At 64.5% G+C, this 15,657-nt stretch overlaps 1 protein-coding gene across 1 annotated transcript, besides 6 other annotated features; it reads left to right on the top strand.

Moving 5' to 3' along the window:
* Positions 1–32: a microsatellite.
* Positions 33–124: 92 nt separating this feature from the next.
* Positions 125–145: a microsatellite.
* Positions 146–239: 94 nt separating this feature from the next.
* Tco025E_06213 (uncharacterized protein) lies at positions 240–14,576 on the top strand (the record flags this gene model as incomplete). Its single annotated transcript, XM_029373101.1, has 1 exon — positions 240–14,576. The coding sequence occupies one exon, from the start codon at positions 240–242 to the stop codon at positions 14,574–14,576; it is 14,337 nt and encodes a 4,778-aa protein (XP_029226776.1).
* A 35-nt stretch (positions 14,577–14,611) lies between these two features.
* Positions 14,612–14,660: a microsatellite.
* A 32-nt stretch (positions 14,661–14,692) lies between these two features.
* Positions 14,693–14,724: a microsatellite.
* A 41-nt stretch (positions 14,725–14,765) lies between these two features.
* Positions 14,766–14,797: a microsatellite.
* Positions 14,798–15,607: 810 nt separating this feature from the next.
* Positions 15,608–15,641: a microsatellite.
* Between the last annotated feature and the right edge of the window lie 16 nt (positions 15,642–15,657).

Raw genomic sequence — 15,657 nt, 5'->3', positions numbered from 1 at the left:
ACACACACACACACACACACACACACACACACGCAGGGCAGGGGGGTTACCGGAAGAAATATAAGAGAAGAAAAGAGGGCCGAGCACACACAGTCGGTGACAACCGAGAGGAGACTGCGGGGACTGCGTGCGTGCGTGCGTGCGTCAGTCACAGCTCGGCCCAACTAAAAGTGAGCGGGGGTGGGTGCAAGAAAGAAGTAGGCGTACACACACGCACACCCTTTTAGTTGAGCGCCGGGATGCTTGAGAAGTACCTGAGCGCCATTCTTGTGCCGTACTTCTCCCAGTACGCGGAGAACATTGACGCAAAGCAACTCAAAGTGGACATCTGGAGTGGCAAGGCGTCGCTCAATGATCTTGTCCTGAAGCCAAGCCTCCTCGACGCGCTACTGCAGGGGGATGCAGACAGTAATGCCCCCACCGCTTCCGCTTCTACCTCCTCTCCTCCCACGCCGACGACGACGGGGGGCTGCCTGCCTCTGACGCTGCAGCGGGGGATATGCAAGCAGGTGAACATCGTGGTCCCCTTTACGCAGCTGCGCTCGAAGCCGGTGGTGGTGGAGGTGGACGAGCTGTTTATTTGTCTGCGTGGAAACACGGAGAGCCGGGAGGCGGTGCTGAGCAAGGCGGCCAAGCTGGACGCCCAGGCCGCGCACAAGGCACGCGAGCTGGAACAGTTTGAGGCGGAACGCAGACGCCTGCGGGACGCGGCGGCGACGGCGGCAGCGAGAGAAGGCGTCGCCACCACCGCCTCTTTTTCCGGCGCTGCAGGGAGTGCCGCGAGTAGCAGCAACGTCGCGTCCTTCGGGGCGGACGCCGGGGAGGGGGCTGCGTCGCTGGCGTCGCCCGGCGCGCCCGCCGCGGCAGGGGCGAAGGGCGGCTACTTCTCCCGCCTCGGGGAGCTCGTAGTGAACAACATCGTAGTGAAGGTGCGGAGCGTGCACGTGCGGTACGAGGACGAGTCCACCCGCACCGTCATGGGCGTTGTCCTTGGCGGGGTGCAGCTGCTCACCGTCGACGGCGCCACCGGGGAGGCGAAGTTTGTCGACCCCGCCGGCCTCTCCCGCACGTGCAAGCGGCTGGAGTTCACCGGGATGCAGTTCTACTGCGATGACCCGCTTCGCTACGACCTGGCGCCGCAGGACTACTTCATCTCAAACAAGGCGGACCTGACGGTGTGGCACGCGGCGATGCGGGGGCGGGTGGAGGCGGGGGAAGTGGCGAGGTCCACCCTCCTCGGCCCCGTCATGGGCCGCGTGGATGTGAACCTGGTCTTCAAGCAGTTCATCAAGGACCTCCTCCGCGACCCGTACGTGACGGCACGCATGAAGTTGGAGGCCGTCACCGCGAAGTTTAACCGGGCGCAGTACGTGTCCCTCATGCGCACCGTGTCGCTGCTGAGTAACTGGACCGAGGTGGTGGAACTGTTTCCGCGCCGGCCCGCGGTGCCCGTCCGGGGCCACGCCGCCGTCTGGTGGCGCTACGCCATTCGCGCGGTGCAGGCCATTGCCGGGGCACCGCGTCGGGAGCGGCTGCTGCAGCGCGTCTCGGAGCTCTGCGTCGCCGACTACCACGTCCTCTACCGCGACGTCGTACGCAAGGCGGAGATGTCTGCCGACAAGCAGCGCGCCTATCGCTTCATTACACGATTTATGACCGTCCCGGACATGATCGCTGGGCGCAAGTACGTCTACGCGCAGCTTGCCAACGCCATTCAGCTGAAGCGGAAGGACAACGAGGCCAAAAAGGCAGAGGCGCAGTCAAAATTTGCAAAGGAAAGCACAGGGTGGTTCGGGTGGATGCGCCGGGGGCCAAAGACGCCGCAGGACGTGGAGGAGGAGGAGCTCGCCTTTGAGGAGCTTGAGCGCTCCTACGGCATTGGCCCGAACGACGCGGAGGGGGCAGAGGCCACCGCGGTGGAAGCGCTAGCGCTGCCGAAATCCTACTGCTGGCTTGACGCCCAGTTTGAGCTCCCCATGTTTGTTCTGCAGCTGGGCCTGGAGAAGGTGGGGGACGTGACGCTGCGGCTGCACTCTGTGGAGACGCAGCTTAAGAAATTCAACGCGGCCAACTCCGTGCAGCTTCGCTTCATCACAGAGAACCTGACTCTGTCGAACCCGCTGCAGGACACCGCCTTCCTGGCAAGGCTGCCGGAACTCGTGGAGGGCGTTCCCCTCCCGCCCACTCCTGCAGTGCCGGAGGCGGGAGCAAAGGCGGACTCGGGGCCCCGGTCGGCGGCGTCGTTGCCGGCAACCTACTCGCCGAAGCCGCAAGGGGTCCCACTGCTGGAGTGCAGCGTCGCCTTCAACCCTCTTGAGGTCCAGCGGCAGGAGCAGCCGGAAGACACCCACCTGGACTTCGCCTTGGATCTCCGTCTGCTGCCGCTGCGCATTGTGGCGGACCCGTCGATCATTGACAACATCACCCGCTTCTTCCAGGTTCCGCGGGGCCTGGAGCTGACGTCGCTGGTGCAGAGCACCAAGTCCCTCGCCGCTACGGTGGGGCAGACGGCCTCCTCCGAGCTGCGTGAGGCCATGGCCCACTCGAAGAGCTTCAGCATCAGCGTGGACGCGGCGGCGCCGTACATCATTGTGCCGAGGACGCTACGGGGCTCTGTGGAGGAGCCGGCGCTGGCGGTGTCACTTGGCCACGTCAAGTTTGAGACCCAGCCCCTCACCGAGACGGAGAAGCAGCAACGCCTGGCGACCACGACACTCGACGACGTCAACGAGGAGCTGATGTACTACTCCAGCAGCGCCACCTTTTCAAACTTCTACGTGGAGCTTGCCCCGATTGGGATGTCGTTGGAGCGGCCGGGCACAGGTTTCATGCTCCTGCCGGAGGTCGCCTTCACCGCCAAAGTTCTGCAGCGCATTGGCGACGCCACGGATAATCGGGAGCGATTTATCGTTCGCATGGAGGTGCCGGTCCTCTGCGTGGCCTGCTCCGTCAGCCAGGCCCACGTCTTGTCCAGCATGGTGGAGAGCTGGATGCTCTACCTGCAGGCGAGTGATTCGCCATACGCGGATGAGCAGCTGGCGGCCCCGCCGCCGCCAGCAACGCTAACAGGCGGAGAGAACCCGCCGTTGACCCTCACCGCCCTCGACGCGACGTACTCCCTCGCCCACGCCGCCGGCACGCTGCGGCGCGCCCGCCTCGGCGGGGAGGCGGAGGGCGACGACACCCCGCCCTCCTTGTCGCAGTTGGGGAAGCCAGTGGAGGACCTCCCCTACGTGCGCCTGCACCTGTGGATCAAGCAACTTGGGATTCTCCTCTACGAAGACGAGCCTGCGACGCAGCGGCCGATGCGGAGGCCACGGTTCACGATGGCCTTCAGTGCGGCCGAGGTGACGCTGCACATGCGCACGGTGCAAAAGCGCGTCAGCGTGATTCTTGAGCAGCCGTATTGCCGTGACGCTAAGAAGCCTGACGAACTTATTCTTAGTGCCGCCGTCATCCGCTGCGGCGTGGAGACGTCGCCCGATGCCCCTGTAAGGGTGAAGGTGGAGCTGGAGCCTTCGCTGCGGTTTCGCTTTGGCACCCCCTGCATCCAGCTCCTTGAGACGCTGATGGACATCGTCAACCTCCTCGCCACGGCGCCAAGTGTGCTGCCGGCGGGGGAGACTAACTGCTCCTCCCCCCACGCGCTGCGAGACGTCGCGGGTGGCGGACTGCCGCCTGGTCACGCCGCCATCCGTGGCGCGAGCGAGCAGGCGCAGCAGCTCAGCCTCGTGGAGGAGCTGCACAGCACGCAGGACGCGCAGGTGGCGCACCTTTCCCTACACATTGCGGGGACGGCGGTGGTGGAGTTCATGGATCGACGCAAGAAGCGGGCTGCGCGGCGACGTGGCGCGGGCGCGGCGGCCGGCAAGGGCGAGGCAACGACCGGAGAGGCGGGGGACGTGGCTGACGACGACGACGACGAGGAGGAGGAGGAGGAGGATTGCCCCTTCGCCCACGCCTGCTTCAGCGAGGTGACGCTTTCCCTTAAGCAGAACCGCGAGACGATGGAGGTGAGTGGCGGGGTCGAGAAGATGTCCTTTGCCCTCTCGGAGGCGCACGACATCGCCGCCTCGCATCGCACCATTCTGCAGTACAAACCCCCAGAGGCGCGGAGCCCGATACCGGCCATGCTGCCGCCGCAGCAGGAGCAGGAGCAGCAGCACGATGAGGGCGCCGCCGCGGACACGCACCCTGCCCGCCAGGAATCGCACCAGCACATTAACTTTGCCTACCGCACCAGCCTTCCGGTGGTGCCCATCTTTGAGACGGACGGCAAAGGCAAGCGCTACCTGGTCAACGCGGCTGAGCTGCGCTTCTCCAGCTTTGTGGAGATTGAGGTGGGCTCCAGCACGCTGCTGCTCGACGCCTGCAGCCTCATGACCGTAATGCAGTACTTCAGCGCAGGCCCCTTCGCCAGGGTGACGAAGCTGGGAAGCCGGCCGCGGTACGACGGCCGCGTCGTTGTGGCGGCGCCGGCGGTGAAGCCACCGACGCTGCTGACGAGCGTGCGGGTGTTCACGCGGGATCTTGACTTTATTCTCCCCATCGACGCCCACACGACGAGCAACGAACACTTTCAGCTCAGCGTCGACCACGTCGTCGTGCAGAGCAGTTTGCTGTCGGCGGAGGGCAGGCAGTCCATGGACATCTCACTGCGCGCGATCCGGCTGCTGCATGCGCCCCCTGACGAGGCGGCGGCCGCGGCAGCCTCCAACGCGGGCGGAGCGCAGGAGGAGCCACACACCCTGATGCCGACCGCCACGCTGGACATGTCCGTGAAGGCCCCGCTCGACCCGCTCTCCGACGAGCCACTTTACGTCGACCTGCGGGGCGAGGACGTCACGCTGCAGATCACGGAGGCCAACATTGTCCAGCTTTGCCGGCTCGCAAGCGGCAACCTGGCACGCGCGTCACCGCCGTCGTCGACGGCGGCCTCGGCGTCGCTTCTGCCGCCGCAGATGCCGTCCTCCCAGCTCTCTCTCTCCTCCCCGCCCTTGTCGACGTCACACATGATGCAGCGGGGCCCGGAGGCCTTTCTTGTTGCGGCGGCGTCGGTTTCAACGCTTCCGCCGCTTCCGCTTCCGCCGCCGCCGCCGCCGCCGCCGCCACCTGTTCCCCCCGCGCACGTCGCCAAGGAGAACATCGGTCGTGAGGTGCACGTTGTCTGGCGGGCGAGTAAGGTGTGCCTGGACCTGCTTGATACGCCAAGCAACCAGGTGCGGTTCCACGTGGAGGGCAACGCGCTTGTGTTTCGGCTCTTTGCGCCGGGAAATGATGTGACGCTGCGGTGGAAGAGTCTGGAGCTGCACGACGTCTTTGAGGAGACCCACCGTGCCCCCATGCTGCTCTGCGGGGAAAGCAACGTTGAGATGCGCAACATTTTGACTTCCTGCGACATCCTGCAGAAGAACTTCGGCATGCGCAGTAGCGTGACGATAAACGCGGAGCGGTCCACGTGGGAGCTGCTGAGTAGCGGGGTGTCGGGCACCGAGGACGCCACGGCGGAGAACCCCGTGGAGCTGCTTGAGGTCCCCACGCTGGTGGTCGATTTCACGCTGAAGCGCTTCGCCGTGTCGGACCAGTGGCTCGCGGTCCACGACTTTGTCTGCAACGAGGCCGTCATGAACGCGCTGCAGCCCGTGACGATGCGGGCGACGCAGTGGGAGAAGGAGTTCTCCTCACCGTCAACGTCGCCCGTCGCGGGGGATGCCGTTGAGGCTGCGAATGCCCCCGCTGCCGGGGGGTGCTTTCACTGCCTGGTGAGAACCCGGGCGGTGAATGTGCCGTTCCTGACGACCTCACGCGAGGAGTTCATTGAGGCGGAGATCACCTCCCTGTTTGTCGACGTGCTTTCGCTCGCCAGCACCACCAAAGTGGCGGTGCGGATGCAGGACCTGGCGGTGAGCCACGCGGCCTCCGCGGAGCGAATTCTCTACAGGCAGACCGACGTCGCCGGCCTGGGCGCCCTGCAGGACGAGTTCGTGCGCTCCTCCAATGACGGCGTCCCACTCGCAGCCCCGGCGCCTCCCGGGCCCGCCGACGCTGAGGCAGCGGAGGGCGGCGGGGGCGACATTCTCTCCCTCTCCGGCACCTTTGACGCGGAGGCGGCGCGGCAGAAGGTCACCGTCGCCATTGGGCAGCTCACCGTGCTCTGCTCGATGCCGCTGCTCGTGCCGCTGGTGGAGTACTGCACCCGGCCGGACCAGCCCATTGCGAAGATCTCCAACCTCGGCGTGATGCGTGAGCGGCGCGAGTGGCTGGCGCGCGCGGCGCAGCAGATGGTTCAGAATGGCGCCCTCTCACTCTACCTGCTCTGGCGCCAGCCCCGCATTATTCTTGCCGGCGACGCACAGGACCTCGCGAACAGGTCCCGCAGCATCGAGGCCCAACTTGGGGTGATGCGCTCGACGGTGCAGCTGGACAAGCGCAGCGGGAGCTGCACCGTCGCGATGAAGGTGACGGAAGTTGCTATTCCCGACATGCTCGAGAAGTCCTCGCTGCAGCTCTCGTACGCGCTGAAGGACGGACGGGAGGAGGTGAGCGTCGTCCTGGACAAGACCACGGCGCTGCTCCACCGCGAGGAGCTGGAGAAGCTGCTGTGGGTGCTGCAGCGCAACCTCCTGGCGCCTGTCCCCACCCGCAGTGACGCGGCACCACCACCACCACCACCGCCGGGCGAAGAGGTGAAGTTCGAAGGGGGAGCCCCGCACGCGGAGGTGGCCCCCGTGCGCACCATTCAGTTTCACGCGGAGGGCGTCGTCCTCGCGATTCACGACGTCGTCGGCATCAACGCTCACACCGCCACTCTCAGCGGGATTCACGTGGAGGTGGCCCCCTGCGGCGAGGTGCGGCTGACGGTGGACGCCTTCACCATGCTGGAGCACTTCACCAACCGCCACCTGGCGGAGTCCCTCGGGGACAAGACGCTCACGGTCCGCCTGTCGAGCGCGGAGAAGGCCACCCACGTCGCACTGCCGGATATGAAGTTGACGCTCATTCCAAAGGCCCTGGGAAGCCTGCTTAATACCGTGCTCTCTGTGCAGTTTCCGCCGCCGCTGCAGGACGCCAATGCAGGGGGCGAACTTTGCCTGCCCAGCGAAGGAGGTGCGGCGGCGGCTGGTGCTGCTGCTGCCTCCACGACTCTCGCTAGTCGGGTGCTTGTGTCGCTGAACCACTGCTCTGCCGTTGCGGTTCTGGGCGGCCGCGACGTCTGCGTCGCCGAGCTGAAGGACTCCGCCGTGGAGTGGGAGGCGCACGTCGACACCTCCACGCGTCTCACGGCATCCATCGGGTGGGCCGTTGTGCGGGATCTCTTCTCGGCGCACACGCTTTACCCGGAGCTGCTCCGGCCCCTCCTTGAGGGGGCGACAGGGGCGGGGGAGCCCGCCGCCGCGCCGTCGCGGGTGATGGAGTTTGCGTTCACGTCCGCGCCGCAGAACGACGTCGAGGGCAGGGAGGCGGTGCCCTCGTACGCGCGGCAGATGCGCTGCGAAATCTTCTCCCTCGCGTTGGTGCTTGTGCCGGAGGTGGCCTCGGCGCTGCTGCAGCTGCTCTCGGACGTCAAGGAGCACATCTCGGACGTCAACCGCGAGAAGGCGTACGACTACGTCGCCGACAAGACGGCGCAGACGGTGCAGCAGCGGCAGGAGCTGACGCAGGTTGAGCTGCAGCTCCATAGCCCCTCGGTCACCTTCGTGGACGCCGCCAGCTCCGCCAAGACGATGGTGCTGTTCCCGGGCGATTTGCGCATCTGGAATGAGATTTGCCGCCTCCACGCAGAGGACGCCGCACCGCAGAGCGAGAGCTACGCCGAGGTCTTCCGCCTGAACATCCAGCGAATGTCATTCAACGTGCTTGAGGCCCCAACCTTTGCGCACAAGGCCGCCTTGGAAGTCAGTGTCACACGGGGGATTGGGACGGCGGCCCCCGCCGCCCAGGCCGCGGCGCTGCCTGCGTCGGACACGACCAGCGTCGTCGTCGCCTTCCCGACACTCGTCGCACACGTGACGCAGGAGCAGTTGGACCACCTGATGGACTTCATGGCGGCCATGAAGTACTCGAGCCCGTCAGGCGGCGTCCCCGCGGAGCACGCGCCTCGCCCACCCGCCTCAGCGTTGCAGGCGGCAGGGGGCGGGTGTCCGGAGTGCGTGTCGGGCGCCCCCGGCGGGGCCACGCCCGCCTCCGCGTCGCTCCCGCCGACGGTGCCGGGGAAAAAGAAGCCTACGCCTGCCGCCTTGGCGCCGCAGCAGTTGGGCAACGCCGTGACTGCCTCCCCGGCCTCTGCGGACACGGTGACGTCCACCACCTCCGCCGTGGAGAGCGGCGACTCGCTCTCGGTCAAGGCGCATATGCGGCGACTTGAGGTGGACATCGGCGGCGTGTTTCAGCTCGGCATGGAGGACCTGGAGGCCGCGTACGCCACGAACCCCGCGGGTAACGCCACCACCACCGCCACCGCCGCACTGGGGAAGTTTGAGCTGCGGCATCGCGCCCGCGGCGCCAGTGCCTCCGATGCGTTCCTCCAGTTATTGATGATGCGAAGGGCCCAAGTAACCTCCACGGTGCTGGTGCAAACGACGTCCGCGGCGCGTGTGTCGGAGACGAATACAGACGTCACCCTGGACTGCCTGCAGCTCTCACTGGCCCCGGTAACGCTAGTAGACACCAGGGAGATGCTCTACGGGCCTTTCTGCACCAAGGTTCTGCGTGCGCCTCTTTTGCCCATCCCAGTTTGCAGGCTAACCACCGACGTGCACGTCTTGGACGCGGACCTGGTGCTAGACGGCTACCACATTCTCAACACGGCAGACAAGACACGGGGCTCCTACACGCTGGACTTGAACCAGCACAAACTGTTCCTCTCCTCCCCCCCAAGCGCCCAAATTGCCTTGGACGATCACTGTCAGCTGACAATCACGAATGGTAGCGTGGTGGTGCCCGGCATGTACACGGTGAGTTCGTTTGTCAGCTTCGGCTTTAACGCGTCGCTTCTCACGACGGACTCATGCGTTGTGGAGAAACGCCCATACTGCGAGCGAGCCCCCGCACAGGGGCTCAAGCCGACCTCCAGGCGACGCAGCAAAGGTACCACAGACCCCCACGGGGGCAAGAATACCGTCTCCTCCCCACTCGCCCCCTCCAGGCCGCCGTCGCAATCCGGGCCGTTGTCCCCCATGAGCGCGGCCCCAATCCTGGCGCAGCATGCCGCGCCAGTACCCATTCCTGCGCAAGCTGTGATGGGGGACGAGGTGAGGACGATTGTGTCACTGCAGTGCAAGGAGCTCGGTATTCAAATGGTGTCCGAGGAGGTGGAGGAGCTGACGCTCACGCTAAACATGGCCGCCTCCCTCCTGTACTCGCAGAAGACAGAGAATGGCGTGCTAATGCAACGCTCAGGGAACATGCGCCTCAAGGATGTGCGCACCTCGGCAGAACAAGAGACCACGCTGTTGCCAACGAACATGGTTGTAAGCGTGGCGGGGGCCGACACCGTCTGTGTTGCTGTAAGCCTAAGCGGACTAGAGATGTGTCTACGCATGGCGCTTTTGCGTTCATTGGTGGAGTTTGGTAAAGATTCCATGATTGTCCTTCTTGGGGAGCCCGCGGTGCAGCGGCGCCCACCGCAGGTGGAGCTCGAGGATGAGGAGCTGCGCCCCCTGGTGGCGTTGCCAGCCGCCGGGGAGTGTCGCTACTGCGGCGGCACCCGCGCCTGCTTGGGCGCCTCCACCGACGCCGCCGGCGTCTTCTGCTACCGCTGTTGCACCGGACGCCAGGCTTTGCCCGCGACGGAGATGAACTTTGAGGTGCAGTTGGTGGACCTGCTCTTCCTGGGCAGCGATGGGGGTATGCTGCAGCTGCGCGCGGTAAACGGCCTCCGGCTGGTCGTGGCCTCCGACCTGGACTTTCATCTGCAGGTGAAGCTGCAGATGTTCAACCTAAACCACCACGCGGCCGTCTGGGAGCCGCTGGTGGAGCGCCTCGAGGGGAACCTGAGCGGGAACCTGGCGTCGTCGACGTACAAGATCAGGCTGGACCACGTTGATTACGTCTTCTCGCCCCACAACATGAAGTTGCTCTTGCAGCTCGCCGCAGACTTCTCCCCCAACTCGGCGCTGCAAAAGCAGCTCGGCAAGAAGTTTCGCAAGATCGCGGAGGAGGCGCCGTCGCAGGGGCCGGCTGACGTGGCGTTGGCGTCCGTGCGGGGCGCTATCACGTCGGCCCCCGCCCTCGGGTCCCCCTCCTCCAACCACGTCTACGCCCTTGTCGTGGTGGTAAACCACTTCACCGAGTCGCTGGAGGTTGACGGCGGGACCGTGGGGCCGTGCGGGGGGAAGCTGGAGTTTCAGACCACCTCGCGGAATGTGTTTTTGCGGCGCACCGGCGCGGGGGCGAGAAGCGGCGTCACAATCAACTGCGCCAAGTCGCCGCTGTGCGTGCGCGGGAATGAGATGCTGGTGGAGGTGCGGGTGGAGCTCTCCCGCCGCGAGCAGTCCTTCCGCCTGCACCGCGTGGTGCACCTCCAATGCTTCCCCGTGCACCACAGCAACGTCATCCTCTGCTTTGAGAACAACAGCAGCACCAACGTAGAGGTGACTGGTGGGATGCCGACGTTGCGCCCGCAGGAGCGGCTTTACTTCCAGCCCAACTTCTCGCTGGATGAGAAGCTGTGCCTGCGCCCCGTGCGCACCTTCGACGGCGAGGAGTACGCGGCCGCCGTGACGACGCAGAGTGGCGTGACTCCCACCCTGCGCATGCTGCTGGGCGGCTTCGCCGTCACGCTCGTCTGCCAGGGGAGCAAAAAACCCAGCAAGCACTTCCTCTTTCGGATGCGGGAGGAGCAAGGGGGGGTGCACGCGGGGATTCCAACCTTCATCGTCTCCATTGAGCCCCAGCTCTGCATCTACAACTGCCTCCCCTACGACGTCTTTTTCACCATTGGCGGGACGGGGTCAAGGAAGAAGGAGGTGATCTACTGCGCGGTGGTGGGCACGACGCAGAAGCTGGAGGTCGGCCTTGGCGAGGTGGGCCTTGATGAAGTGGTGATTACCCTCGAACTGCAGCAGCTGTCCCAGGTTGCCGGTGACGCGGCCGTGACGTACAGGACGCAGCGCGGCATCTCCTGCGCGCGTGGGCTGACGCCGGTGAGGCTCACGACGGGCCCCTCTAAGGAGGCAAAGGAGATGCGCATCACGGTGCAGTGCGTTGAAGCCACCATCCTGCTCGGCACTCCGTACAGCCTCGTTAACTTCACCCCGCTGGAGTTGCAGGTGGCGGAGTCCAAGAGCTCAGGGGGGCTGGTGTCGCGGGCAGTGACCAACTTCGCGGTGCTGCCGAAGCAGATGAAAAGTGCATACGCCGCCGCCCCAAGCATAAGCGATGCGAATGCATTTTTTGTGAATGTGCGCATGGGTCAGATGCTGGCCTCTGGCGTGCCGCTGCACGTGCAGGGTCGCGGGCTGATTACGCTGATGGACACCGCCGCCGCCACCTCGCGCGGGGGGAGCTGCAGCGTGTACCACCTCGTCTACCTGACGGAGGTGGACATGTACGGCACCTGCTTTGTCACCATCGTGCCGCGCTGGGTCGTCATCAACCGCACCCCACAGCCGCTTTACATTGCGCAGGCGTTGAAAAAGCCGCGGCTAAGGGCAGCCTCCACCACGACCGCGACACCGGTGGGAGGCGGCAGTAGCGGCAGTGCGCGTGCCGCGGCGCGGACATCAACGACGCCGTCATCTGCGGACGCAGCCCCACCCAGTGGGGGATCCTTGTTTGTGTGCAACAGAGACATGATGCAGCTGGCGCCGGCAAACGCCGCCACACCATTCTTTTCAACGCTCTACTCTACACCAGATGTGGGGTATGACGCGTTTGTGCTGCAGAACGCCTCCGCCCCGGTGCGAGGCGACCCGGTGAGTTTGGAGGAACTCAAGAGTACTTTGGTGGTGGTTCACGGACTAGGCGACGCCCACGACAAGGCGGGGGCTGACATCATGCTGGAGGTCTCCGTGAACACGCAGGGCCCCTACACCTACGTCACCCTACAGCATCCGGTGGTGCCGCCCTACCTTCTCATTAACCGGACAAGCAGACCGCTCGAGCTGTACGACACGCAACGCCGTCTTCTCGCCCAGGTCAAGCCGGGGTGCATGCAGTCGTTCGTCTTGGATGTGCAGGACGGTGAGAGCCGTACACGTGTCTGCTTTGCCACGGCACCTGCTGACGCAACTTCGTCTTCTTCGCCTACTGCCGCCAAGGCTGGGGCTGAGACCACCGTGCAGGAGGGCGACAAGGCCACGGGACAGACCCCAACTTTTGTGGAGTTCAACTTTCAACGGAGCATGACGCCGCAGGAGGCCGCCAACCCGCTTGGCATTGAGTACAGAGTTAGCCTTGGGCCGTTTGCGCAGCAGATTCTGGAGATTGTGCAGACGGCAGCAGCGGCAGAGGCAGCAGCAGCTGGTGCGGAGCGGGCACTGCACACCTACCAGCCATTGCCGCCGTCTCCACTCGACGTGGTGATGAACCTCGGCCGGCTCACGGTTTCGCTAGTGATGATGGACAGGGATTTGCTCTTCGGATCCATCGTGGACACGCGCGTCCACTTTAACCGACAGGGCACGAAGGAGCTTCTGGACTTCTCCATCAAAAATTATCAGCTGGACAACCAAAGCGAGGCCAAACCCATCTTTGAGGTGGTGGCTGCCGCCATTCGCAGCTCACCGGAGACGCACGCCATCTCCGGGCACGTGGAACGCACCCTCGTGCCAGCCAAGGCATTTCTGCACGTGGATGAGGTCCGCCTGGACGTTGTTCCCGTGGCGCTGCGTTTCTCTGACAATGTGCTTGTCGCCCTTGCGGGCTTCGCGGCGCAGCTGGGCACGGAGACGCCGCCGCGGCACACCTCCCCCACGGAGGAGGAGTTGTTTGACATGGCCCCGCTCAGCGTGGGGGTGATGAACACACGTGTGATTCTGGAGCGCATGGTGGTGAATCCACTTGTGGTGCGGCTTTGGTTCGAGCGCGAGGTGGACGGCCATGACTTTATACGCGAACACATGCAGATTCGCACTGCTGCGCTGGTGTCCATGCTGGTTCGCTCCTGCGAGGATGTGCGGGTTGCCATGCCTGGTATCGCCGTGCAGAAGCGCTCCTCCAGCGCAGACCTTATGCTGAAGTGGATGCTGCAGATTTACGTCGACGGCGTCCGCGAGGAGATTCGTGGGCTGCTCCTGCAGTACGCCTCGTCCCTGCCGCTGCTCGGTGTGCCCATCAAACTCGTCTCGGGGATTGGCAGTGGGGCCATGAAGTTCTTCCAGGAGCCCATCGCGGGTCTCTCGACGTCCCCCAAGGCCTTCGCCATGGGCTTCGCCAGCGGCTCCTCGGCCCTTGTCTCGGAGGTGATGGGCGGGGGCCTGGGCGCCGTCTCAAACCTCGCTAAAACCGGCGCCGACCTCATGGGCGCCGCCACCGGCGGACGGCAGCGCAGGCGCACCGGTCTCCTGGAAGGCATTGCCAGCGGCGTCACGGGGGTGGTGACGAGGCCGATGGAGGGCGCCGCGGAGTCCGGCACCACGGGGCTCGTGCGCGGGGTCGGCATGGGGCTGCTCGGCGTCGTCGCGCACCCGGTGGCGGGGCTGCTCTCGGACGTCTCGAAGCTCACCGGCGCCGCGGCGCAGCTGTGCGACGACAGCTACATCCCGGATCTTCGCCGCGTGCGCAGGCTGCGGGACTTCCACGCGATGGGCGCGGTGGCGGAGTACGACTCTCTGCTTTCCCTCTTCGAGTACGAGCGGGGCGAACCCAACGGGCTGCGGTGGAAGGGCGTCAGCTTCCTCCCCACCGACGGCCCACCGTGGTACCCGTGCACGAAGGAGGAGGCCCAATGCACGGCTCACGTGGCTGCGGACGTGTGGAGGCTGGCGTTGTACGACACGAGCTTTGAGGGCTGGCGCTTCTGCCCGAGGTACTACGGGCTCTACACGCGGGAGAAGGTCCCCACGGCGCGGGTGCGGCGGCGACGGTGGGTGGCGGTGCTGCGACCACCGCCGACCTCGCGCGTGGTGCGGCTCGTGCAGCAGGTTTCCCCCACCGTGGCCTCCAGCGCGCGTGGCAGCAGCGCTGGCGCGGAGAATAATCAGAGAGGCGAGGCGACGGCAAACCCCACGCCTCGTTCTTCTTTGACCCCGAGTGCCGCCGCCGCCGCCGCCGCCGCCACTGTGGCACCGCCGCCTGCGCAGCGGCCTTCCGCCTCGGGGGCCGCCGCCCCCCACGACGCTCCCCGCAGTGAGCAGGTGGTGGAGGTCTACGAGTACGAGTCGAAGGTGCCGATACTTGGCTGGGGCCGCCGCTTTCTTCCGGCCGGCTGCCCGCCGTGGCAGTACCGCGACGGTCGCGCGGCCCCGCGCAAGTCGGAGTTTCAGCTCCACCCCGGCTGGGCGTGGGCCTCCGCCTGGACGGTCGCCAGCAGCGCCGGCAGCGACGGGTGGGAGTACGTGAAGGCGGAGAAAAACTCCTCCTCGCCGACGCTGCGCCGCCGCTGCTGGCGCCGCACCGCCCGTAGAGTGCAGTAAAGGACGAAGGCAAGTAATGGAGGAATAACGCGAAGTGATTTTGTTTTTGTTTTTGTTTTTCTTTTTGTTTTTTTTGTTGTGTTTCTGGGCCCTCCACAAACGAAGAAGGAAAACAAAACAATAATAATAATACTAATAGTAACAAAAACGAGCAAACACACAAAAAACGAAGCTAAAGCCGTGAGGCACAAAAAAAAAGACAAAAGACAAAAACAAACAAACGAAAGCAGCAACGAAGAAAATTCGCTGATAAATTAGTAGCAAAAAAAAAACGGGCAAACAAGCGTTGGAGAGATGAGCATGCGGTGAGGAAGCGGTGCGGATGGGGCCGTGGAGGCGTGACGTGGCCCCTCCTCCCCTCCACATCTTTTTTTTCTTTCATTCATTTTTTCGTTCCGTTTGGCGGGACGGAGGAGGCGCCGCCCACCGCAGCAGCGAAATGGAGGGCGTGGAATGATGGGCGCCGCGGTTTTCCACGGCGTGCACGTGTCGGGCAGCAGCCGCAATGCGAGGGCGCGTGCCTTTGCGTGTGCGCGGGGAGGCGGAGGAACGACAAACTAAAAACAAAAAAAAAGGAAAACGGGAGCTCCGGAAAAGCTGGAGCCGCCCGCCTTTCTGTGGCCGCTCAACGGGGGGAGGGGGTGAGGGGGGAAGGCGGTGTGTGATTGCATTGCGTGAGAGAGGCGGGGGGATGGGGGGTGACGTGCTGCACACGTCCTCCTCCGCCTTCCGCAAGTGTTGTACGAACTCTCCACCCGTCCAAAAGAATTTTTTTTTAATGCTCCGCCTTCTGCATTTGCCACCGCGCCGCTTCTCCGCCTTCACCTCACCGCGCTTTCCAAGCGCTTGTACTTGGCGCGCAGCAAACCGTAGGAGGGGAGAAATCTCCATTGTGTACGAGGTCTTTTTTTTTCTTCCTTTTTTTGTATTCGTTTTGTTTTCTTGAGGTGCTGCTTTGCAGATTGAAGCCCACGTACTTCTTTTCCTTTTCTTTTATATATATATATGTTGTCGTTGTTGTATGCGGTTGCGTCTTTCTTTCTTTCTCTCTGTCTCTCTGTGTGTGTACGGTGGGCGAGCG

Source organism: Trypanosoma conorhini (genome assembly GCF_003719485.1).
Source record: "Trypanosoma conorhini strain 025E chromosome Unknown Tco_14.4_contig_00406, whole genome shotgun sequence".
NCBI classification, from domain to species: domain Eukaryota; phylum Euglenozoa; class Kinetoplastea; order Trypanosomatida; family Trypanosomatidae; genus Trypanosoma; species Trypanosoma conorhini.
The sequence above is the reverse complement of the archived record's forward strand: the minus strand, read 5'-3'. Positions and strand labels throughout refer to the sequence as shown.